At 40.2% G+C, this 26,213-nt stretch overlaps 1 protein-coding gene across 1 annotated transcript in view; it reads left to right on the forward strand.

The window, feature by feature from the left end:
- Window positions 1-9,190: 9,190 nt before the first annotated feature.
- The window catches only part of sorcs2 (sortilin-related VPS10 domain containing receptor 2), a 298,125-nt gene continuing 281,102 nt past the window's right edge, over window positions 9,191-26,213 (forward strand). The window contains exon 1 of the mRNA XM_062444329.1: window positions 9,191-9,376. Within this exon, the coding sequence (XP_062300313.1) occupies window positions 9,290-9,376 (87 nt within the window). The 5' untranslated portion in view covers window positions 9,191-9,289. The remainder of the gene's footprint in view (window positions 9,377-26,213) is intronic.

Raw genomic sequence — 26,213 nt, forward strand, 5'->3', positions numbered from 1 at the left:
AATCATAGAGCAAATTAAAACTTTTACAAATTTCGACATAATGTATTTTTGTAAGAACCTTTTATATATTATTTTTCATTTCAGATAGTCACCCACTCCTCTTGTTCCCATTTCATTTTATTTCACTTAAAAATGGATGGAGGGCAAAGTTCCCAAACTGTTACCCAGTCCAAAACTTCAAATCCAAGCAACAGACCCATTGGAATTGATTCTGTGTGGCATATCTCAACATCTACCACCATTCTTCTCCTGGTGTCTTCCAGGTGTGGGCACATAATTACGGGCATGCATTGTACCAGTCGTCATTAATCTCTCCAGCGCTTTATTCACCCTGTGTGCCCTGCTGAAACTGCTACCTCTAGCTCAAACTGTACAGTTCAATTACACGGAACAACAGTCCACTGCCAATATTAATGAAGTTTAATATTGTTCAGTTCGCAAGATGGTAGTGCCCTCTAAAATGAACTCTCAACAGACCGCTGACACCTGCGAGGCAAGGTCACATGATAGACGGACATAGTTGAAGGCGTCAGCACAGTGTAGCTTATATATATGTATAGCTTAGTATAGCTTACATACCTCTAGCTGAAACACAGCATTTCCCTACTATTAAAAGGTAAGCTTCAACCATGGATTGATCAGTGTCTTCCAGGTGATACATCAGTCAAAATAACAGTCTGAACCATGATGGCTTATTTAGGCCATTTCTGTCTCTAATACTTACTCAATGTAAACTCTGCATCACTCTAACACTGCATCAGTTGGCTTTTGATTGCCTTATTTGCTTAGCTATAGAAGATAGGAAACAATGAAGAAGTGCAGAGTTAAACTTACTACAGCAAAGAGAAAGACGCAGTCAAGTGTGTGTCAATCTGCTGCAGTTCTTTATTCTTTCATTTCGATCAATTTTTAATGAACTGTGATTTGAACGATGTAAAAAAAAAACATCGGTAGATATCTATATTGGTAATGGATAATCATGCATAACATAAGTATCACGGCCCTGGTTGTGCCTCTCATGTTCTCTCGTGTTTCCCCGTGTCTCTCTATGTGTTTGTGTGTGAGTAGCAGGCATTGCTCCTCCTTCCTCTGTCTTCTCCCTGATTACCCCTGATGCGCAGCACCTGCTCTAATCAGCACACCTGCCATCCATCGTCTCATCGGCCAGACAGTAGCCTATATCCTCCCTGGATCACCAGCCGCTCTGCACCAGATCATTCAGGCAGCTACAGTGGTAGACACGCACAATTCTGAGTTATTTCCTCGAGCTCTATGCCTTGTGTACTAACGTTATTTCTTCTCTACTCTCATGGTCATCATCTGGTTACCTTGAACTGCCTGCCTACACCACTCACTCCCTCTGACCAACCTCAGTATTCTCCTGTTGGACTGACACTCTATGGACCTCCACCATCACCATTTCCTCACCCACTTCATCCCGTGTTGCAATAAACCCTTTTTTACATACACTATTGAACTGTCTAATATTTTCAATATCGTACTGTTTTAATCATATTCTTGGGTCCATTGCCCAACTGATGACTTCCAGGAACTCAAATAATGAAGAGGATGCAGATCAATATCTTATTAAACAACAACTATGATTTTCATATCATTTCCTATTGAAAGATGTCCCTCGCACCATTCTTTAAATAAGAGTAGGTCAAAACCTAGTATAAGGACAGTGTATGCAATGTTAGACAGAGAAATGCAGTCTGTAATGTAGCTTTAAGGCTAATAAAATTCAGACTGGTATGTAACTTAATAAAATAAAACAGACTGATAATAATATAGATGATGTTTTATTAGTTTAAATGTGGTGATATCTGTACATATAGAGCCCCAGAGACAGTGCTGTTGTTCTATCCAGTAAAAACATGAGGCTTCACTTTACATTCACACAAACTAATGTGGCAACTACAATTGTTAGATTTCATCTGGGAGACCAACGTCTATCTTCCAAAAGGAATTATATCATATATCAAATTGCTTTGGAGACATTAGAGCCAGTGGTAAATTACCAAAGAGCTGCACAGATCAGTTCATTGGCTCATGTTCTCCCCGGGAAGACAATGAATGCTGACCAGGTGAAAGATGTCCCTTGTGCCATTCTTTAACACTTGCTGTATATATCTGGACAGTGTATGAAGCGGGCGTCTGAAATGACCGGCTGGTCTAACCCAACCAGCGCCTCCTCACATCTCTGAAAACACTACAGCAGGCATTATTTGGATAAACTCTATCTAAATGGTTACTTCCTCACCTCAGACAAAACAGAATAGTGCTGGTTATATGGAAATATGCTGATGTCAGACCCTCCATTCTCTTTCTACAAATGCTCTAATCTACCAAACTAATATAGTTGTCATCGCTAGGGCTGGGTATTGTTAAAAAAATGACGACACAAGCACCAATCCAAGTACCCTTGAAGTGATACTGATACCATTTGAGTCCTTCATTCGATGCCCATCATGTGAATAGAAGCATTACATTTCATAAAATGTCACCACAGACGGGTTGTAGCTGCTGTGGCAGTGGGCAAATCACATGTTGCATTAAATCGAAGAAAACTTGCATTGATTGGCTGTGAGCAAGTCCATACAAATGGTCATATTTTCTAGCTCTGGGTGCAAAAAGGATCGATGCAGGTATTGTTTGACAGGAGACATTTCGATACTACTTGGTATCAACTTATTTCGGTCGATACCTTATAGGTATCAAGTACTGATACCCAGCCCTAGTCATCACACATACAGTAAGTTAATTAATAAAACCTTCATATACTGTAGAAATCCTTGTTAGACATGATATGAAAATATCAGCTGTACTATGTCTACCAATCCAAAAATATAAGTTTCAGCAGTGGCCTTCACAAAGTGCACTAGTCGTAGGATTCAGACAAAATGTGGTACCTGCTGTCCTCATAGACTAATGCAACCAAAGCCAGCGCCCTTAGGTCTGATTAGCATATCATCCTTGAAGGTTTATTGTAGGTCAGTGTGATTGCTCTGAGAATTAAACCTGCCTGTTATGCAGCTCTGCACATCACTCACCAGAACTCAGCTTTATAACACAACTATGAACTCAAATGGGTCAGCACAGGGAGAGAAAAATGCAAGTATTGGTGTATTTAATAGTCCAATATGTGCATGTCACTATGCACAGAGGTGTAAACATGAAAATACTCTTGTACATTTGTCCAGTACAAGCCTGCCTGCAGCATTGTTTCTTCATGGGATAATGGCACCAAGGGACAGCGAGACATTCAAAGATCCTTGTTTCCTCCTGTCGATGTGTGCATCCAGCAGCCAGGGTGAGTTATCAACCTTAGCCCTTTTAATCTGGGATGACAGAGCGTGACTGTGGGGGCACAGGGACCTGTCTGCAGGGGGATTAAAGAGGGGGGGGGGGGCCTACGTGTGGTCCCTAATAGATGGTCACACCTTTTAGACCATGCAAGAGGACATGTGAAATACTCGAGGGGATGAGCATTGGTGTCTGTGTGTGTGGTTAACGCTCTATGTGGGGGTGTTAGTGTCTATGGGTGCTTTAAGACTCTTGAACTAAGGTAATTATTCCTAAACTGTTCTGGGAGGTAATTCATTGGCTGCTTCATTATTGGGGTAGAACATCTCATTAAACTGTGCTGGAAGTATACCTCATACCGTAAATTTATGCATCAGCGTAGGACCCGGAAATGATTATGGCCATACAGAAATGTATTTTGAGATATTTTCACTTTCTTTAACTTATAGCGTCAACTTTTACTTTACATAAAGCTGCGCTAATCAATATTTTCATCTGAACAATGAATCAAATAACTATGTGAATGGTGTATCGCCCAACTCTGCAGTTCCCCTTAGCTCAACAAAGCCTTTTAGCCAATTTTAGCTTGTTGTTTAGTTTCTACATTAATTCAGCTTTCCTGTTTTGGTTCAGTTCTCTCTTTAACAGTCTCTGATAAACCAACAGTACACTACCTGCCCAGCACCAAACATCAGACATAAGAAGTTAGCTATTAGCATGTGAACAAAGTAGAGCATTTAGCAGCTAAAGAGTCCGATATTTCCCTTTAGTCATACGTGGAGACCAAAACAGAGCTAAAAGTAGAGATAATAGTAGCGTTACATTCGCTAGGAGGCCAGAAACATGCTCCAAAATGACTGTTAATATTGCTACATAACTGCCGGATGTGTAAATAGGCAACTGTTTGCCAACATGTTCTCCCTAACAGCTTTGTAAGATGCTTGCTGTGCTACACTGAGTGGTTAATGTTTAAAGCAGCATTAAGGTTTTAGAATTTTTAGTCTCTTGAGAAGTGTACATAACTTTAACACACTAACTTCTAAAGCTGATATGGCAAAAAAAAAAAAAAAAAAAAAAAAAAAGCCTATTTATATGGCCAGCAGACATCAAGCAACATTAGCGTTAGAATTAGAGTTAGTCTTTGGTCACCTGATGAATATTCACTCATCTTTTAGCTTATATTTTGTCTCCACCAACTCTTCAGTAAAATATCATACTCTCTGACATATTCCATTTTCTTCACCAGCTGGTTGCTAACTTTTTTTTTGGTAACGTTTTTTTTTGCGTTTGTTGCTGGGAAAGTGTACAGGAGAATTTCTCTTTTTTTTGAAAAAGCAGCAATACAGCTAAAGCCTTATGAACTAAAAGAGACTAAAAAGCTACGCTGGGCTGAGGAGCGGAGGAACCGCCCAGTAGGTGATAATTCTCTATGGTTTGTGCAATCCCTTTTTAGATGTTACGTTGTCATTTGATACATTGTTAATATTTAAAAAAGGATTATTGTGGCTTTAATCCCCAGAGAAGGTTTAGTAGCATAAAGTATTTTGAGTCACAGGTGGCTGGATTCCTCATCATGCCATGTCCTGTTAAGGTTGCATTGAAATAAGAAAAACATACAACCACATTTATTCATGCTAAAAAGAGGTAGAACTACACTGTGACCTTCAGATTGAAAGTTGCAGAATCGACAGAGTATATCAAAAACATCACACATTTTCAGAGTGTATCTTCCCAGCAAGACCTCTTTGCAAAGTGAGCCCAGTGAATATTTCATGGTCCACATTGATGAGTGCCTGTGGCATTGCCCTTTGTGTGTGATCACAGATGAGAAGTACGAATGAATAAAGCAAGTCTTACATCATCTGAGTGCAGAAACAGCTCAGTGGGAGACAAACCTTGAGCGGTAGGAGTCCAGCTTGTTAGCATGCTGCTGAGCGGCTGCTGAACGTAGCTTTGTTCGTTCGTGAAATTTTCACAGATAATTGGATGTTATGAAGATTAATGTGCATTAGTTTTACAGCGCCGCAGGAGAACCGCAAAAGCCTCAACAGCTGTCTGTGGTCTCTACAGTGGACGCTTGTGATATAATTGGCTTGATGTCTTGACGTTGATTACTCAGCTGACTGAATTCATTCATCCATATCATTCACTCAATCACTTCTTGCACATTTGTACCTGTGATATTTTACAATGTGTACCAAACTGGGTTCTTATTTTTCCCAGGAATGATCTGAACATCATTTACTACAGGTTACAAAAAAGAATGTATAGGAATGACTCTAATGTATGTTTGTCTCATTAGGATTAAGTCCCCACATACACTGTAGACTGTAATATATTCAAAGGCGACTTAACCACATTAAGCCTTCCATATATGGAGGTTCTTTTACATCCACTACAGTATACTGTTTACCTGTTTCATATTTTTACCATGAAAATATCTGAGAATTATGGAGCTTCATGCTGGACATGAGGGAAATGCATAAAATGTACTTTTCACACAATACGTGACATTTTAGTTGTCAAAAAATGTTTTCAACCTTTCACAAAAAATCCACAAAAGTTTTGCATTCTCTTGCAAAAGTTCTTTTAAAAAGAATATTTTGTTTCTCACTCAAAAGTTTGGTTTCTCGCTTCATAGTGTTGTTTTGTTGCAAAGGTTTTGTGCTACTTAATTAGGATTTATAAAGGTTTAACATGCTGTTGTATTTTTTTCTCTCAAAGATTTAATGTTCTCTCACAAGCATTAGTTAGTCCCCCTGTACTTAAAACAAGTCAGATAACTTTAGCTAGGGACACATTGAAATGAAAGTGCATTAACTTTTGTGTTAAAATTTAATGAGAAGAAAAACTTTGGCAAGAACAATACAAGGCTTGTGAAAAAACAAAAAGTCCCGAGAAGAAATACAAAACCCTCACAACACAATGTTCAACCAAATTAAAAAAACAAAACTTTATGCAACAAACAAAACTTTTGAGCGGGAAACAACATTTTTTTTGAAAAAAGTGAAAATTGAGCAATAGATCAATCAATCAATCAATCAAACTTTATTTATATAGCACTTTTCAGACATGGTAATATAACACAAATTGCTTTACATAGTTAAAAACAAAAACAAACAAGACAAAACAAACAAAAAATGAAATGGAAATTCAAGGCTTTTGCAGGAGAAACCTAATTTTTGTGAAAGACAAACGTTTAGAGGAGAACAAAAAGAACAAAAACTTAAAAAAAACAATATTTTCCTTCCATACCTCATGAAGTTTCAGTTTCTTATTCAGTGGTTGACTATGTGGACAGCATGTGGACAGCAGAGTAGTTCACTGTTTCTGATTTATAGATTCTTAGCTACACTTTCTGCATATGTTCTCCTGGCATGTTAAAAACAAACCTGTTTTTTCTCAGCCAGTCTAAACTCTCTGGGTGACAGTGAGCATTTGCACAAATGCAGTTTACATTTTCTATTTAATTTCCACTCTAATTGGCGTCCGTTTTGGGGCTGTCATTTAGATTAAAACAGATTACATTCAGACTCGCTGCAGGCTCCAATCTGTATTCCTGCAGCCTTACTCCTTGCCTTCCTCCTACACGCACAGGCACACATACGCACACACACACACACATTTCCACAGTCCTATGAAATATTTAAATTCAAGCTCCAGTTTAGGAGGTGCAATTACACACAGTGTGCTGACAACAGAGGTCATGAAGGGTACATACACTGCCATCATCTGCCTTTCCTCCCTTGTGTGTGTGTGCGTGTGTGTGTGTGTGAGCAGGTAACTCTAGATTTATGGCAGATCTGAGACCTATTCCAAGATCACAAGTACATTTTAATTTGAACTCCAGCCACATAACGAGACTGATCTGTGCGCATTACAAACACTGTAGGCACATTATTCATTTTGATCCATATTATTAACCATTCCACATTTTCCAGTCACATATATTATTTACAGTGTTGTCTGTTAAATTATCTTGTTATTAGTGAAAAATCCTTGATGTCAAGCAGTGCAGCTCGCAAGCATCGCTCTATATACTTTCTTTACTGTCTGTAGCTCATGATGGGTAAAACTAATAATCTACATCATAGAATAGAAAAACCATTGTGAGGATTTTTTTGCGGCCGCAGCTTAATGTCAACATGAAGAAAATCCTTCTTGTTTGACCTAAAGAGACATCCGACCCCTACCAATCGTGACCCATGTAGGCATAGGTTAATCCAGCCTCTACCTATAATTGGATAGGAGGATAGACACAGAGGAGAGCTATTACTTAGTGGGATCAGATGTGAACTTTGACCTCTGTGCCAGCTGGCCACCAACACACAGACAGTGAGGATGAGTGGACTGACACCATGCAAATACAGTTCGGTAGTGTCTTTTGGGGTTGAGTTAGGTCAACTGATAGTTTTTATCATTTAAATTGGGAGCAAAGACCCAATGAAAGAATCCAGGAATTTATATGGAAGTTTAAACTAAAAGAAACCCAGGGAGAGCAACTGTCTGTAAGCTGATTGGCTGCTGACCTATTAGGATTTACACACTATCCTCAGGACCCCATAGTAAGGTCTTATTCTCAGGTTAGTGTTCCACCAGCTCATAGAAATGTAGAATATAGTACATGTGGACTGGAAGCTTGAATAGAATATTCTTCACTGATAGGCTGTCCTGTCTACTGTATGATGACAGGCCATCTGGATCTCCTATGTAAGATTGACTGATTATCAGTTCCTGACAGTTGCATGACAGTTATTGGCTCAAATACTTTGCATGGGAGGAGTTACACAGTGAGATAAACACATCAGAGAGATTAGAAAAAATAAGTGGAAACTATTTTAATAATCAACGAATCCTTTAATTGTCAAAGTAAAAATGGCAAACATTACCCAGATTATGCTATTTTTAGTCTTATGTTATTGTAATTTGAATATCTTTGGATTCTGTACCATAGGTCGAACAAAACTTTAGAAAACTGCTATAGACATTTTCAATGTTTTCTGGCATTTCACAGACCAATTGATTAATTGAGATAATAATCCATAATAAAAATAATTCCTTGCTGCAGCCCTATATGAATGCAATACACTAGTAAAAAAAAGAACTTTAATCTGTTTAGATCACCAAGACTTTACTAGTGCATTATTTGATCATCTGAAGATTTGTTATACTGATGCATTTGTATGTGAATGCAACAAGGAATGTATACATAATCAATGATATGTGATTCTGGGAGTTTCACAGTGTTTTTGGAATCCTATTTTCCTTTCTATGATACAGAAAAACAGTGAGATCACCTCTAACCTCCAGGCTTCTTTCCCTCTACATATATAATAATAATCATTTGCTTTAAATTATAAAATGTTTTAAAGATGAACTATCTGAAATACGTATCATTTTAATATGCAAGTTCCTCCTGTGGTGATACTATGAAGATGGATTGTGTAATGTGACTTCAATTACAGGAGGCTGCAGCTGCAGGACAGCAGATGGCACCGCTGCGCCGTCCTGTGGATCCCGCTTGGCACAGAGACGCGTCCACGTTGTTCCCACTGTCTGCCTTTGCTCCAGTTCCCCTCCCTCCCTCTCACACTCTCTCTCTCTGTCTCTCTCTCTCTCTCCCTCTCTCTCTCAGCTTACAGTATACACCTATCTATCTTCCACAAGCATCGGCGGTCTCTCCATCAGTCTCTGAGATACGAGCGCTACTACGGCGCAAAGCATGGCACCTCTGCGCCCCGAAGAACCGGTCTTCGCGCATCTTTGCGTGTTTCTGTTGACCGTCTCGGCCTGGATGGCACTGCCGGGACCCGTGGGCTGTGACAGCGGGGCTTTAAACCGGCGTGGCGGGGAGGACAGTACGTTTGACATGGGCGGCGGAGACCGAGGCTCCCCGCCGGGCTTACCGACGGACGTTGACAAGGAAGCGGTCGGGTTGGAGAGCTCACCCCGCTTCAGGAGAGCGCTGTCCCGGGAAAAACAAATGTCCCTGATCAGCAGCTCATTCGTGCTGAAAGGGGATGCGACGCACAACCAGGCGATGGTCCACTGGACAGGAGAGAACAGCAGCGTAAGTAACCTACCCCCTCCTTGTCCCGTACCGTCACGATCCGCTGGTTTATGCACCATTCCCACCATACCGCTCTTTGTCACCCTGCACCATCCATCACTCCAACCACGGTGCACATCATCAGAAACAAGTTATTGTTCTTGCAGGGGGCGGCTGCTGCAGACGCACACTGCGCGGCACGGTGTGGTTTTTACGCATCCAGGTGGTCCAGCTGTACGCACGGAGTATGATATTAGACACCAGGCTTTGTGGACAAATTATACTTTTTAAACGTGTTCGATGTCTGTGGGGTCCCTCATATAGACATGAACTGACTGTCGCCCCAGACTTCCATCACATCACGTGGTGGCCCAGGGTCACGAGCATTTTGTTATTGTCTGTTTAGTGTGTGATGCGCAGGTACATCACAGCGTTCAGAGTGGAACTTGATGTTATTCATGCTCTTTGTTTGCACTTCCCTTTATATTTAATTGCAGTTCAATTAACTGACGCCTCATTTGATTTGGGAAGTCCTTTTAATGCTCAGTTAGTGACCCCCATGAGGATCCCCTGACCTCACTTTGAGAGCCACAACAATAACCACCCATGCCACAACATTCACAGTGAGTCCAGTGGGGGCACAGTCAGCGTGGAGACAAGAAGCATGCATTAAACAGACTTCAGTGCTTGATGAAGTCACATGAAGCAATGACTAAAATATTGATGGAGCTTTTTATGCATGAATTTTGCAGTGCCTTGTTTATTTGTGGTTTAAAACTTGATTTGGGTCACATGACATGACATGAATTAGCCTATTTTTTATGCCTTTATCATCTTGTCTGCTTAAATGGTGGCACTATAGTAGATTTAGGACAGATATTGTGCAGATATCACAAAAAATAAATCCCACTGGGATTAAACAGGGACATCAATAGAGACAAAAATGGCACATGTATCCACTAAAGTCATTATTAATATATATACAATGAAATAAACTGGGATATTTTAGGGATAGTTAAGCGATTATGCTGTTTCATGATGAGGTCACTATATAAATATTATAGTGATTTTTCCTGTGGGCCCTGTCAAGTGAGAGCAGCTTCACTATGTAAACAAGAGCAGTCTTTGTGACAGATATTGACAGACGCTGAGGGGTGGGGGGGTTGAGTGGTGGTGTCTGGTGGGGACATCACTTGCAATCAGAGCCTTTTTGTGAGTGTAACACATTGCTGTTTTACTGGCGGTGGCTGCAGGCGGCTTTGGGAGAAAGAGAAAAAAAGAAATATCATAAAAGAGAAAATAACCTCACCGTGAAACAGCCAGCCGACCCATTTCACTCAAATTTGCTGGAGTTTCATGACAAATTGCTTGGTAAATAATGTGAACGCTGACATTTGCAGGTAACGTTCAGGTTATTGGATTATCGACAGAGGCAAAACAGATTGAATTTAAAGGCACCGTCACACACTGTTGAGTCCTAATGGCAGTGAGAATTTGAAAAAGTGGAACTTCATTCGTTAGAAATCTTGCAAATTTGCACAGCATGTTCACATTTACTACCATCACAGCAGACGCTGAAGAACTTTTTTCAACCCACATTCCAACTCTTGAAGGAGTTTTCAGGAGGTTTTTTTTGATTAACCGTCAAGTTTAAAAGTTGAACCTAAAATTAATTCTTCACTTTTTGTAAAAAGTGTAAAGTGTTAAAATCGAAACTAATGACACAGCAGTTGTTCTTATTTTTAAAAAGATAAAACTATTTTTGGATATATTTGTGGAAACAGCGCTTCAACCTTGAGCCTATGATTGTATTCCACATGTTAGCCATTGACTTTAAGGCTAGTGTTGCTAAGAGCCTGCAAGCATCCGTCCCCCCTTTTTTTTTAATCAAGCCCACATAGCCTTGGTTATATTACAACATTTAACACTCAAAAAGATGAATCATTCTGTCAAGTTTGTTTTCCACTTGGGTAGCGAATGCTAGCAAGCCAGGCTGCTAGCTTTCAATCAGAAAAAGCGGAAGCTAGTTAGCATAGCTAGGTTGCTAACATGAGCAATTTATTATTTTCAACGCTAGATATTAGTTCTGCCATTTTTCATCAATACCCTACTAAATCATCTTCCATCCCATGTTACAAAAGAGAGGAACTAGCTAGCTTTAACTTTTCATTTGGTCAACTTGTGGTGATAGCAAATGACAACACTGGCAAAACCTGTGATTCAAGTCATAAAAAAGATGAATGTAAAGAGTCAGGGAGTAACATAAGGAGTGCAATGCATAAAACTTCAGTGATTTTATCAATTATTTGCACTATCTGCCTGCAAAGGTAGCTTGCTAAAAAGCGATGCTAACTGGAAAACACTCATATTTTTTTCTTTTTATTATTACGATTTGATTAAATTAGTACACAAATCATAACAAACACAGAGGATATAAGTGTCATATACAAAACTCCAAAACTGCTTAAACAAGCCAGCCAAAGTCACTTTGTGGGATTAAGCACCACAGTTTATTAATGACTTGTGGGAGTCTAGTACTTTGGCATTTAAGACAGGGTATTTAAATAGTAAAAAAAAAATTGACATTCTCTCAATGGACTCTGGCCATTTTCGTGATGAACTTCCCCGTCTTCATCTTTTTCTCTTTTTTTCCCTCTTTTTTTTGTAATCGAGGCGATGAGTCTGCGGGGATCCTCGCGCTCAGGCTCTGCCAGCCATAGGAATTCCAACTTTGACTTATCCTCAATTAACTTAGCACGGGTATGGATTTCGAAAGGTCGACGAGACTGAGTTCATCCCAACCTAATAAAAACACAGACAAATTGTGCCATTCAATTTCCCTAAGGCTGACATTTATGAGTGGCATGTGGATGGATGGGTGGGGAATATGACTCTCTGCCTCCTCTCTTGTTTTATCATGTCTTTGTATGAGGTTCCCAATGTAAGTCACCAATGAATCGGTCAACAGCGCAACACAGAGGACTTGAGTTGTCAAACCTGTCATGATGATGGGTAATCAAGGAGGAAGGAAAGATCACTAATGCAGACACATTTCAGTGTGTTTCCTGTTTTCCTCACACCATTCAGACAAACCACTACATCAGTGCATGTCATGTGTGTTTGTGTTTGGGGCTACTTCTATCTCTTATTTTGGCTGCCGAGTGTTTTGACAAGAGGATAAAATGTTCATCTACCTTCATAGTAAAAGTGCTGTTATTGAAAATAGCTCTTGTGTACCCTGCCGGCCCTGTGGCAGTGATGGTGACAGTCACTTTACTTTGGCAAGCCTTGATTGGTCGATTGACGGCATAGAGCATAAAAGAGCTCTCCCTCAGGCATCTTCCAGAGGTGTCCTTGAAGAGCAGAGATAGCTGGTGAAGTGTGTGCGTGTGTTTGTGTGTGTGTGTGTGTGTGTGTGTGTGTGTGTGTGTGTGTGTGTGTGTGTGTGTAAGGGGGTGTTTCAGGACAAGAGCTGCAGATTTTCTAGGAAAACAGACAAAAAGAATAAGTGGGTGTAGAATCTAGATCAGAATAGATTAAGCACGACAGTAAAATGCCTGCTTTCGCTTTAGGTTCTAGATTATCAGCGTTTTAAAAATCCAATATTGAAGAGGTCAAAGGTGAAAGCCACAGCTCCCTGATAATATTCATGAGCCACAGAATGATCACAAAAAAGAGAGTTTCTAGGAAATGAACTCAGAAGAGATTCTTCTGCATGACTTAGCTCGTTATCCAGCACAGTTTTGTGTCTGTGATTGTACACAATAAATCTGCATGTACGGTGCATCTCTCATTAAGTAGCTATCAAACAGGCAAAAGAGGCGGCGTGCTCGTTTATCACACGGTTTCAGACTGCAGGAAGTGCCTTATCCACATGAGTGACGTCATTTGTCCATGCATGCAAATTTGACGCCAGAATTCAAGATTCTTCTCAAAATTTAACCCAATCCTTGGTGCTATAAAGGTTATTGCTTTTATATTTTCAATAGCTCTTTCTCGAGATTAAATATAAATTGTCTGTTCTTAAGTATCCAAGAACCAAATGCCAAATTCTTCACTAGGATACTAATTTCACCACATTTTAGTCAAGTTTCCCTTTGGTGTACTTAAAAGTGATTAAAGCGATATAGATGAGGTGATTTATTTCATTTCCATAAAGTTGGTTGACTCACAAGAGCTGATTTTAAAAGAAAGACTGACTCAAATCGAAGCAGCAGAGGCCGGGATATCCTAACTTTCGGTTTCTGGTATGGGTCAATCTCCAAAAACACTGAAATCTACATTTTCCATAATGCAGCTCTTAGCATCTTTCTGTTCATCCACCATCGTCTGTTAGACGCATCTTTCATACTCTACAACCCCAATGGGAGAAAATAATCTTTAACTCAAGGTCCACTCATCAGCTTTCCATATTACCTGAGCAGAATGTGTGTGAAAGCTCAGAGAAAAGCTAGTGAATGGACATTTATATAAGATTCATTTGACAACACTTCTATTTCCCAGCTCAAGAATGCATTTCAATGCTGATTCACAGACACTTTTAATTGCCTTTTTGTTAAAGAATTGTTGTCTCCGAACTCAAACTGAAACAACCCTGATGCAATCATCACATTGACATTGATATTATTTAGTCAGACTTCAATGAATCTCCTCCAAAGTCTCTGAAAACATTATACAACCATTTTAACAGGCTGCCTACGACAAGTAAACCAACCCTTAAAAGCCTTAAAAGCCACTATGAGTAGGATTTGAAGATTTTGGTGACTACTACTAGTGACATCACAAAAGGCACTCACCCCCTCCCCTCATCCCGATCCTGATAGATCATAGAGAAAAATCCCTTGAAAGCAAAACATAGACTGCGCCATATCATCTGAATAATTTGTATATTATAAAAATTCTACACATATTGTAGACTATGTACAACTGATAAGAAGATTACAGGTTTAATGACATCACATGATACTGGGATAGATAGAAGACATTACTCACTTATTATTATTTACCAACACAGACACAATAATGCATGCATGCATATACAGTTTGTGAGTCCCGGAAGACATGAGGCTGTAGAACATGATACCAGCTTTCTGAACGAAGGGAGCGTACACTATTGAAAAGAGTCTCTTTGTGCCTCTCACTCTCTCTTTCTCTCTCTCCTCTGAGTTGCTGGCTAGCCCCAGGGAACTCTGAGCCGTGTTCATCCTCCCTCTATTTCTATCTCCTCTCTGTGGTGATGAACAGCGTCACTATCCGTGCGCGTGTCTCCAATGTGTGCATCTGTATTGGAAAGGAAACAGCCCTCAACGTTTAATAGGGTTTTTCTCTATTGTGCGTGCATTGATTTTTTTTGTGGAGAGATAGATTATACATTGGTATCGCGCATCCACACCTTTTTTAAATTTGCAAGTGTGTGTGTGTGAGTGTGTGTGTACTTGCATGTGTGTGCTGCTGATCCCTTGCGGGCTGTCCCACAGTAGCCTAAGTGATTAATGAGCGGCAAAGGGGGCGCTGACAGTCTAAACTCTCGTCCCACCCTCTTACCCCCAGTGGGGAATTGTGGGTAATTCCCGCCACTTCCTGTTTCAAAAGCCCTCCAGGGTGGGAATAAGTGAAAGTAGAAGAAGAACACTGACTTTCTGGGCTCATAAATCTTCAAAGATTTAGAATATAAAAACACAATAAAAAAATAATCATTTGGAACAACAGCCTGATATATAACCATGCTGTTTTTCAGCACCAATATATATAGTTAAGTTTATAATACTGGAATAAGTTCCAGGTCCTTTTTAATGTTGAGTTATGATATCTAAAGGGAAATAGGGAAAGGGAAAAGGGTTTATGAGCGTGTCAACACCTGCTCCCACTGTTTTCTATAAGCCTATAAGGTCTATTTCCCACTGTTGATCAGCTCTTCAGATAAGCAGCAATTTGTTCTTCGCATCAACATATTCCTGCTACCTTGACTACATCCATATTGCATTGACACCCTCTGATTGTATGTAGGTGAGTGCTGTACAGGTGTCACTTGAGGTGTCAAATTATGCAATGCTCTGCTTTGCAGCCGAATGTATTGCACTTAAAGCAGCAGCTCACACACACCTTAATGGCTACCGTCATTTACCTTTGTCCTCTGCATCTGCCTCTTCACTGTCATGTCATCATCGTTGTTAGCTGACATCATTACTTTATAAATATTCATCATCACCAATTCTCCTTTTCACCTTGGTCTACTTCTTCTCTTCATGGTGTTTGTTTGAAGGTTTTTTAGAGTTCATTTTGAGTAAAGCAAAAGACGATGAGTTTACCTCCCCGCCCCCAGCATCAACCCCTTCCTTCCCTTCATATCACAAGCATCATTTTAGCCAATCAGGTTAAAGGATTATCTGCCTGCAGCATACATCTAATCTAAACATGGCATTAGTTGAATTTAAATTGACTATTTAGAGGGACCCATAATGTTTTATAATAGGGGCTTGCCTTTGTTTGCATGTTAAATCATGGCTCATGCAGGTGTATATAATACACACTTATATAGGCTACAATACACAGGCGTGCTCACTGGTTGTCTCCAGTCACACATGCGCGTGCACACACACTATATAGGTCTCCAGGGTCCTGACTTAATGTGAAAGGCATTTGTTCACGCTTCACATACTGAACAGACAGTTCATTTGGCCCCCGGTTGTACTGCGATGGAAAATTGTTTGCACATGTGAGGAGAGCCTTTCTCGTCATTTATCTTGTCTGCCCTTGTTCATCCTGCTTAAAGAGACACTCCAAAAAACCAAACTGTAAATCATCAGTCATATTTGCTCAGTTTCCCTCGGTGTCTTTTTAATGTGAATCCTCCACTGCCTCCAAATGACAAAGTACAGCACCACTACCACAGGCTCGCTGCCCAACATGGCCTCCAGGACACATCTAAGCTTAGTTGAGTGTCTTTCCGCAACATCAGATGCCTCCGAGCTTCCTTTCATGGATGAATGATGCCTGCCATCCATTATGTCACTATGGGGGTTTGAAATATATTGCTTGGATGTTAAGACTATGTCAAGTCAATATTGGCCTTTAAAAAATGTTGAATAGCCAAAAAAAGGTCTCAGCGGAGACAGTCCTGCAGCATTATCCATCTGTACATATTTAGAAACATAGTCTAAAATATGGCTGAATAAAAAGCTCATGTTTGTCTCTAGCATGGTTAGCTTTTGTGGCAACCTGAGTTGTTATGGATTATGCTCAGAATTAGTTTGGGTCATTCAGCTTTTTTGTCATATGCTCAAAAATGGACTGTGACTAAATTATTTTGTCAGACTACAATAGGGCTGGGCAATATGACAACATTTCATATTCCAGTAATGTTACCTATTCTGATATAGCATCTTCTAGTACAATGAATAAAAAGTTGGTCTGTTGTCTGTTCATCCTTTAAGTGGATTTCATAACATTACTCTCATTGGATTTTTGCTCTGGAGACTTGTAATGCACAGTAACGTGAAAAGTGTTGTTGGCTCAGTGCAACAATAAATGACAGAAAAATGCCACGTGACTCTCACACTGAGCTGAAATTACACAAATGCACATACATTTGGTGAATCATTATTAAGTATTATTAATATAATCTTAAATGTGTATTGTTAAATTTGCTGCCGTGGTGACCCACAATGAACACTGAAGGAGATATTCACCATACTGTAAACACTGAGAGGGACATTCACCAAGGGACTGTACCTTTAAGGGAGACGTTGGCAGGGTACTACTTCCGGTGTTTACGCGGTTTCACCTCACTACCTGTACTGTGTTGTTGAAATAATGAAGTGGAGAGTATCTCCGTCTCTTGTCTCCTCACTTATCACACTCCACACTGCTAAATAAATAAATTACATGACACCTGTTATCAACAGTAGAAGGCAATGGTTGTAGCACTATTAGCCCTGTGGGAGCTAGTCTGAACATAGCACACTAACAAAGACGGAAAGCTGCTTTAAGACTTTGTTTTCTGTTTCCATGTGAGAATGTGTACACAAACTTAACATAAATACATATTTATTCAGGGTACAGGGTTTTATTCTCAGGATTATATTAATGTTTGAAAATGAGGCAGCTAAGCTAACTTGCTAGGATAGTTTTATGGGCAAGCTAACTACCCTAATTCTGCTGCTAAGTGCATTGTGGTGCTATGAAGAGAAGGTGAAATTGCAATTAAGATACTATTTAGACGATATATCACACACCCCATATTATATTATTATTAATATTATCTTACATGTGTAGTGTCAAATTTGCTGCTATAAATGACATGACACCAGTTATCGACAGTAGAATGCAAAATATGTAGCTTGTTAGCTCTGCGTGGGAGCTAGTCCAAATGTAGCACACTAAAAAGAAAGGAAAGCTACTCTGGACGACATGATGAAGACATGATTATCTGTTTCCAGGTGAGAATGTGTACACAAACTCCATATAAATACACATTTTTTCTCTCTCTGAGATTTGTTCTCATAAGGATATTAATGTTTGAAAATGAGGCAGCTAAGCTAACTTGCTAAGATAGTTTTTGGGAAAGCTAGCTACCCTAATTCTGCTGCTAAGTGCATTGTGGTGCTATGAAGAGAAGCTAATGTTTTAAATTGCTCCATGTATGACATTCGTAGCTACATTTGTATTTATTATGTTTGTTTTCTATTATGCAAGCCCAGCACATAACCTGCTTATGGTAATTACTTTGTGTTCATAAGAGTTAGGCTAGCATTACACAACATCTGAATGTAGCACAAAAATCTAGCTTTTATTCATTTAAACTGTTCACAGTTGTTGCAGTGTTTGAAATAACATGGCGTGTCAACCACAGTTTTTGTTTTCAAGTCTATGTAACAATGGCTTACACATTAATCCGAACAACAACAAACAAAAGCTGTGTATTTAGCTGCATTTTGTGAAACCATACCGAGCAGACAGACAGACTGGTTTGAGAAGTTTCTGATGACATATTGATACTTTTTTTCCTGCCATGAAACTGAAAAGCCATCGTAATCCTTTCTAATGGCATCATCCTCTGAGAAGGAGCAAGCCACACACCATTTGGAGCCACATAAGGCCAAAAGCGGTGGTGAGTATCTGATTAAATTTTACAGTGGAGTATTCCTTTAATATGACTATATGATGGGTCAAGAGTTTCAGGGAAATTAAACTTCCTGTACTGATGGAGTGTCAGTGAATCCCGGGGGTTCAATGATAATTTAATAATATTTTCAGAATCTTATTAATATTATCTGGATCTTCTAAGTAACTAAAAATACAGGGGCATGAAATGTCTAATTTAAAGCAGAAAGTCAGCCTCAGCTTCCAAAACCTATATTAGTGAAATCCAATCAGGCTACCTGGCATGGCAGAATGCTGATACACTGTGAAACAAGACGTGCATATATCCTACTGTATCTGTTGGCAGGGTTGGCACAGACAACAATAGCAAGTTAATTGTCTGACACATAAAAGCACTGTGGATGATTGAGCTTATCCGTTGATAAGAGCTACATCTAAAACATTTCCTTGATTATGGCCTCAGAGTTGGCACAGCGCTGCTCTTTGCCACTTGGCGGTAGGTAGAATTTGTCGCTTCGATACCGTGGTTGCCTTGCTAACAAGACCTTGGGAAAGTACAGGGAGCAGCATGCTACTGTAGTGTTACTGTCTAATTAAGTGTTTAGTGATGCCAGGTGTATGCTGGTTGCCTGGCAGTGAAGTTAAAGCACTGAGACGTTTGTCTTACAGGTTGTTTTCCAGGCTGCTGGCAGCAGGGCTGAGAGTTTGTTGTCTGCATGTTACTGTGTTATTGTACATGTATGAGGAAGGTGAGTGTGTGTGTGTGTGTTGCTAATGTGCCACCTCCTTTTCCTCTATATTCACTAACTTGTCCCCTCAGTGGAAGGTGGAAACTCTGAATATAAGCATTTCTGTGTTTGTGTGTATGCCCGTGTGTGTGATTGGGGATGGCAGGGGGGGTTGTTGGTTACCAGGCGACAGCAAAAACAACTAGTTGGCAAGCTGTGGCACACAAGAGAGCGCCTCATCTGCTTGAACATCCCAGACATTCTCCAAACTTTCTCTCCTTTGTTGCCGTGCTAAAACATACTCAGCATGCGTTCATTGTTTTTCCAGTTTGGTCGCCGTAAACTGAGGCCTTTTTTTTTTTCTTTTTCTTTTCTCCCTTGTTCCCTGTCGTTTTTCGCTCTCCTCATCGTCCTCTGCAGTTTCGCTGTCATGGTTGAAAGTTCCTGCTCATGTTGCCCTGGCAACCCACACTGGAATCCTGTTGGGGTCTTCCAGTGGTTTGGTTGCTCATCTGAATTCAGAGTGGCCCCCCTCGCCTCGCACTTCTCCCAGGTCCTGCATATTTCATGTATAGCTCTGGCATAAATATATGCCACTCATATTGAGATTGTCAGGTGGAATCCTGGTATCTCCAAAAGTCAACATTTCAGTAACAAGAAAATGTTGTGTTTTTTTGCTGTCACCGATGCTGACGTCAGCCTATTAGTCTGTTCGTCTTTCATCATTTGACAACCACTGGCCAGATTACCCATGACATTTAATATGAGTATTCACGGTTGCTAGAAGATCATTCTTAATGATTTTTCAGTTATTTAGTTCCATCATCAGCCCAAAGGTTCCACTTCTCACGTCCTTGAAAAAAACATTATCTATTCACCAGACTGCTATGAAACTACTGCAACATGTTCATCCTACCCAGAGGATAATCCTCTTTCCCCTTTAAACACTCAAAGAGCATTCTAGTGCTTAACTCAGACCAAAATGTCAACCTTGCACACAGAATATCCCATAATCCAATAGGCAGATCGCCATGAAATGTGAAAGTTTATTCATACAGAGATGAACTTTTTAATATTGATGAACCCATGGCATTTCCTCTTGTGGCATCCTTAGGCAAACTTTACATTTTGAGTTACACTACTGTTAAGTCTCAAAGAAAAGAAATAATGTTTCTATGTTCTTTGTTCTGTGCACAGGTTTCATCTTGCTCATAAACCCACAGACTGTACATTTGTTTACCTGAAGATAAAACAATAAAATCAGCCAGATTGGACATAATTAGTTTCCACCTGACAATAACAATATATAGATATATTTAGACTTACTGTATTTGGCTCTGGAAAAAAGCTTCAGTGTTGGTTATGTGTGTGTGAGGGGGTGGTGTGAAATGTGTGTGTGTGTGTGTGTGTGTGTGTGTGTGTGTGTGTGTGTGTGTGTGTGTGTGTGTGTGTGTGTGTGTGTGTGTGTGTGTGTGTGTGTGTGTGTGTGTGTGTGTGTGTGTGTGTGTGTGCAGCTACTATGGAAGCAGTGGGAAAGCTCTCCCTATAGAGGCCCTCGGAGAGTTGTGAAATGCAGCCCAGCAGGGCGTCTCCACTGTTTCACCTTCACACCAACACATTTAGAGATTGGATCTTCTTCCCTCAGCGCTAAGCCGTCCTATCAAACCCATCCCCATCTGAACCCCACCTCTCACCAGGGACCTGGGTATTTTCAGTTTCCGTCATAAGCCAATTGGACAACAACAGCATGAAGCCTTCCACACGAGTCGGGCGTCAACAGAGAAATGGATACAGATATGAAATGGAAAGTCTGTTTCATGCCATGGTTATAAGGCTGAGGCAAAAACAAAACAAAAACTGTAAAACAGCGTGGTTACATAACATTTCATTTATATATTTATCAGGACATAAAATTACAGGATTTGAGTAATGATTAGATATAAAATAAATAATGAATAAACTCATATGTGGCTGCAAAACTTTTTGATTTCTATTATTGGAATAAGACACTCAACATAGATTTTAGCTCAGTTGACAGTGCTATGTGGATCTAAAATAACTGCAAGTTGCCCTTGCTCTTCTATAGGTTCTTTGCTGGTGCTGGAAACCAACACGAACACTGGAAAAGGGGCTCGGATGGCCCGACAAACCCTAACCCTAACCCCCTAACCCTTCTGTTAACCATATTTCCCTCATTTAACCAGGCCAACCAAGCATGAATCATGATTTGTAGCAGTTTTGGAGTGGTCATTTTTAAGGGCAAACATAGTGTATTTCGTCATTAACTGTGGAGGACTTGTTGGGTGCTTGTCCAGAGGGCCCGTGATAGTGCCAGTGGTGTCACCCTTTGGGCAATTTTTGTGGTTGCGTACTGGAACCATCTATATTGCATCCAAGTATGTTGATCATCATTCTATTTAAAACATTAATCACACCTTTAAAATGGGATATACCATGTTTGTACTTTAGTTTGTGCCTTTAGGATTTTCACAAAAGGTTCCATGATGGAAGCGATGCATAACTTAGAGAACCTAGAGGACATATTGGTCACTGTGTCCTTATGTAGATTTAATGTAAATTTAAACATCAATTTAATATAAATTTAGAGTATGCCACGAAAAGTATTTTAACGTGAACATAATTTAAAGTAGTCCACAAGGGGACCATGACATGTCCTGTTTTTATTTTCACCACTTTACATGATGACCATCTTTGGCTGAAATATAAGATAGAGCATTATACTCTTTTCTACAATTTCTAAAAAAAAAGTGGTCCCTTGTAGCTTTTAGCCAGTTCTCAGTCACTTTGTGTGCAGGGAGTAAATTAGCAGTTAGTTTTACTTTGAGCACACACTCTTCATGGAAAAAACAAAAAAAGAGTCTTTAGATGTTGTTTGGTGAAGGTAGTGATTTCATATGGAACACTTTTAGATCTTTTTAAATGCTTTTTAAAAAATGTAAATCCAGTTCAGCATGGTGCTAAAGAGAACTAAAGGTTCTGCTTTAGTTTAAATGCCAAAGAACCCATTTTTTACCTATTAAGAGGAACCCTGTGGTTGTCCTGTGTTTCCAGTTGACTGTAGTTTGTCTTGGAGCACAAACCCAGACTTTAACTCAGCCCCGTCTGCAGTTCAAAGGCAACTCTGCCACCCAAGTTTCAACCCTGAATGACGTGCTCGGTCACCGTGCCAACCTCACACATACCGACACACACACACCTACGCACACACACACACACGAGGCGACTCAAAGCAGTAAAACGGGAATTAGTACGTGTTGATGGACGTGGAGCTTGCCAGTAATAATTCTCTCCCTGGAAAGGAAAAAAAAGGGCTGAACGTTTGTGAGTCATGTTGATAGCAATTAGAGCACCGGTGTATCAGGGGAGGGGTGTTGGTGGTGCGTGTGTGGGAGCACTGAAGAAAAAAAAAGGGAAAAGAAAAGGAAAAAACAATACATCTCCACTGAGGCCTCTTTTATCGAAATCCTGCATGTTCCTCAGGTGCTTTTTAATAAATGTGTTTTACTTTTTTTTTTAAAAGAGACCATGCCCCGTGATCAAACGCCAGCAACAGTATAACATACTCTGCTCAGTTCAAGCCCATTTGCCACCTCTATCACTCTTTCTCTGCCTCCCTTTCTCTATCATGGTTTACTTTTGCTAGATTGAAAGGAGACGTGCGCCCGCGAGCGAGAATAAAGATGCAAAGCAGCGACAAATTGAATTATTGTTAGGAGTGCCGCTTGTCACAACAGCGGTGTCAGGTGATTTCAGTCCTTTTTGCAGCGTAAAAAGAGGAGAGACGAAGCGGCTTATAGAGACGAGGTGACAGTCAGACACTAGTATCCTAAAAATAGATCTATTGCAAACTGAAAGGGTGATTTTGTACTTTTTTTATTTTTTTATTTTTTTTAATATTTTTATAAATATGCAGGTTAATTTAAATGAGCTGTGCAGGTATGGATTCATACCATGCACCAGCATTTCAGACATTCAATATTTTAGGCTTGCAGCATTATGGAAGATGAGATCAAAGCAGTGACACTTTCTTTAGGGAAGAATAGAACGTGTAAATTATTGAAAATGTGAAAAGCAAGTCAGTGACAAAAAGAATGAACTGGCAGGAACATCACAGCTAAATCAAAATTACGATTTTGCTGACAGCAGTTGAAGTGAGGCTTTACAATTACTAATCTGAGCATAAAAATCCAAAATTAAAATGCCAGAAATCTGAAGAAAAGGACAGAACACTACCACAGGGAAAAAGACAAGAAGCATTAAACAGGCTTTAATGGTAGAGAGCCTGGATAATAAAGCTTAAAAGAAGCAAAGGTGCAGGGCAGATTGTGACTCTTGCTGGAGCTCACCCATTTTTCTATGAATTTACATGGAATAGATTACTATGAGCGCTGATATTTGGTGTCCTGGTTCTGAGCCAGTCAATTCCCCACAAAGATACACAGATCTCTAGGATAGGGGAGTGACACCATTAAATTGGGGTAGTGTTGACTCTACAGTCTGTGGCAGAGTGAGGGTGTATTTGTTATGTGCATTGAGGATATAATGAATGTCTAGGATTGGGGAGTGACAATAGAAATGGGTGCAGGTGTTATGATGTTCTCTTGAATAAGAAATAAAACACATTTTTCCACAATTCAGTGCAACCTGAATACAGCCCTACTTAATCTGGTATTACTAGTATTTTATAGTGGCTAATATTAACAAATGTTTGGTAGATAATGCTGTGTTACTGACATTACTGAGTCAGTTTGTTAACTTAGCTTGTGCTACTATGATGCTACATTTTAGATGTTAAATCAACACTTTGCTGTTATCCCATCATTTGTGACCATGGCGACCTCTCTTCAACAAAAGTTACATAAGCTCACTTTAAATGCTGCCAAGAACGCCTGCTTAGACATCCCCCCCCCCTTACCTGACAGTAAATTCACACACTCTCACACACACACACACACACACTAGTCTTCCTCTTGTCCCACCTCATTGTTCATGCCCGTGCGACTTCTCGAGTGCTGTCATTTGGGTGGGGGAGTGGGATGGGGTCGGGGGGGCAAACTTCAGCAAAGTCATTCTACCAAAGCATCCCGTCTGCGACAGCCCCGCTTTGGGGAAAAAAGAGCCATTTGATCCGTCAGCCTCTTCTGTGGCTGAGCCCGACCTGTTTGTTATTGCAATTTGGAACTTTGTTGTTTTTATTTCTTTCTCTCTCAGTTGGGAAAAAAAAGGTAGAGAGAGGGAGAGAGAGGGGGAGGAATGAAGGAGCGTTGAAGCCTCTTTGGAATAACGCGTGTAAACACAGGCAGTGCATCACTCAGGTAATGAGATTCTCCATTCTGCTTAAATCGAAAGCCCCTCAGCACCTGAGGAGGACAAACCCCCTTCTCAGCGCTCTCTCTCTCTCTCTCTCTCTCTCTCTCTCTCTCTCTCTCTCTCTCTCTCTCTCTCTCTCTCTCTCTCAGAAGTAACACACAAATACACACTCACCAGATTTGCTTGTCTCCTTTGCGCTCCCCCTTCTTTCTCTCCTCTGTGAATTTGGACAGGCTGTTTGTATGCAAATATGTCATCCGGAAGACCCCCCTGCCCAATTCACACACACACATGCACATGCACACTCACACACATGCACACACGCACACTCACACGTAAACAGAGAAACCCCCGTAGAGGTTCAGAGCTGGCGTGCTGAGGTGAACAACACTCCAGCAGGGCAATAGAGGCCGGCAGAGGAAAGCTTGTTTGCCCTTTTTTTAAAAAAGAAAAAAGAAAAAAGAAAACGTGTGTATTCAACGACAGGCCCAACTGGTTCTCTCTTTTCTTTCTGCGGTTAATCCCTTTTTTCATTATCATCCTTTTCTTTTCATTTGCCTCTAAAAAAAACAGCTTAGCGATAAACGTTAGCGCAAAACACTAGCCAATTTCCGGAGCGTGGTGTGTTTCTTTCTTTCTCCGGGAGAGATCTGTAAAGCGGCTTTTGCTAAGAAGTCCCTGTTGTTTTGTGGGATCATTGTAGGTCATTGAGGGACATGTCTGTATTTCAGTTTGTTGAGGTTCTCATGCTGTAATACAGAGAAACTCCCAGGACTCATCATATCACTCCAAAAAATAATGTAATACTAATATATCAGGCAAATAAAAAACAGGTGTCTGCCAGTAAATGTCAACCACTACCAATGCGATGGAGAATAAGATTCAAGTGTAGCAGTCTGTAAAACCTTTCAAGGAAACCCGACTCAACCATGAAAACGAATGCCAGACCAGGAGGAAGTCAGGAGCATGGGAGCACAGTTGAAAATAGCTATGCCAACCTTTTCACAGCAGGAAGGCTCCGCAATGACCTTGCCAACAAACTGATTCAGAAAAATCATCCAGAACAACCAAATAATGTCCTAGTGAGTACCTGGCAATAGTTTGAATTATAGTCTCAGCTTTAATGTTCCACTGGGATGCAATTTCAGAGACTATTATATATTCCACTCTTTTTAAAAAACAACTTTCTTGGAGGAAAGCTACACCAGTGAGCAGTTTTGAACCCAGGTTTTGGCTAAAAGATGATTGAAACTAAACCATGAACAGAACTAGGATTGCAAGCAGGTTATGCCACAGTTGTTAAAACCTCACGAAGGCAGCCTCATAGTTCACAAGTAGATTTAATTCTGGAAAACATGTATAATCACCCTGAGGCCAGACTGTTCAGTGAAGTATGTGCATGGTTTTGGATGATGTGACTTGCCTCATAATGAAATTTTCATTCAACTATTTCAACTATGTGTTTGGGATGTACACATTAAGCTTCATTTTGTCATTGCCAGGCCAATATTCATCTCACATTTCCTCAAAAAATGCATTAATGGACACCCAGGAGTTTAATCTAGACCTTGACAATAGTGGTTTGACAAAACCGTCCCAACTCAAGGTCCACTTAATAGCATTTTTTTTGATCTTTCAACTATATCACATGGTTTTCTTCAGCCTGTTGACATGCAAGTTCAGTAGATCTTGTATTA

Source organism: Scomber scombrus, chromosome 23 (assembly GCF_963691925.1).
Source record: "Scomber scombrus chromosome 23, fScoSco1.1, whole genome shotgun sequence".
NCBI lineage: Eukaryota > Metazoa > Chordata > Actinopteri > Scombriformes > Scombridae > Scomber > Scomber scombrus.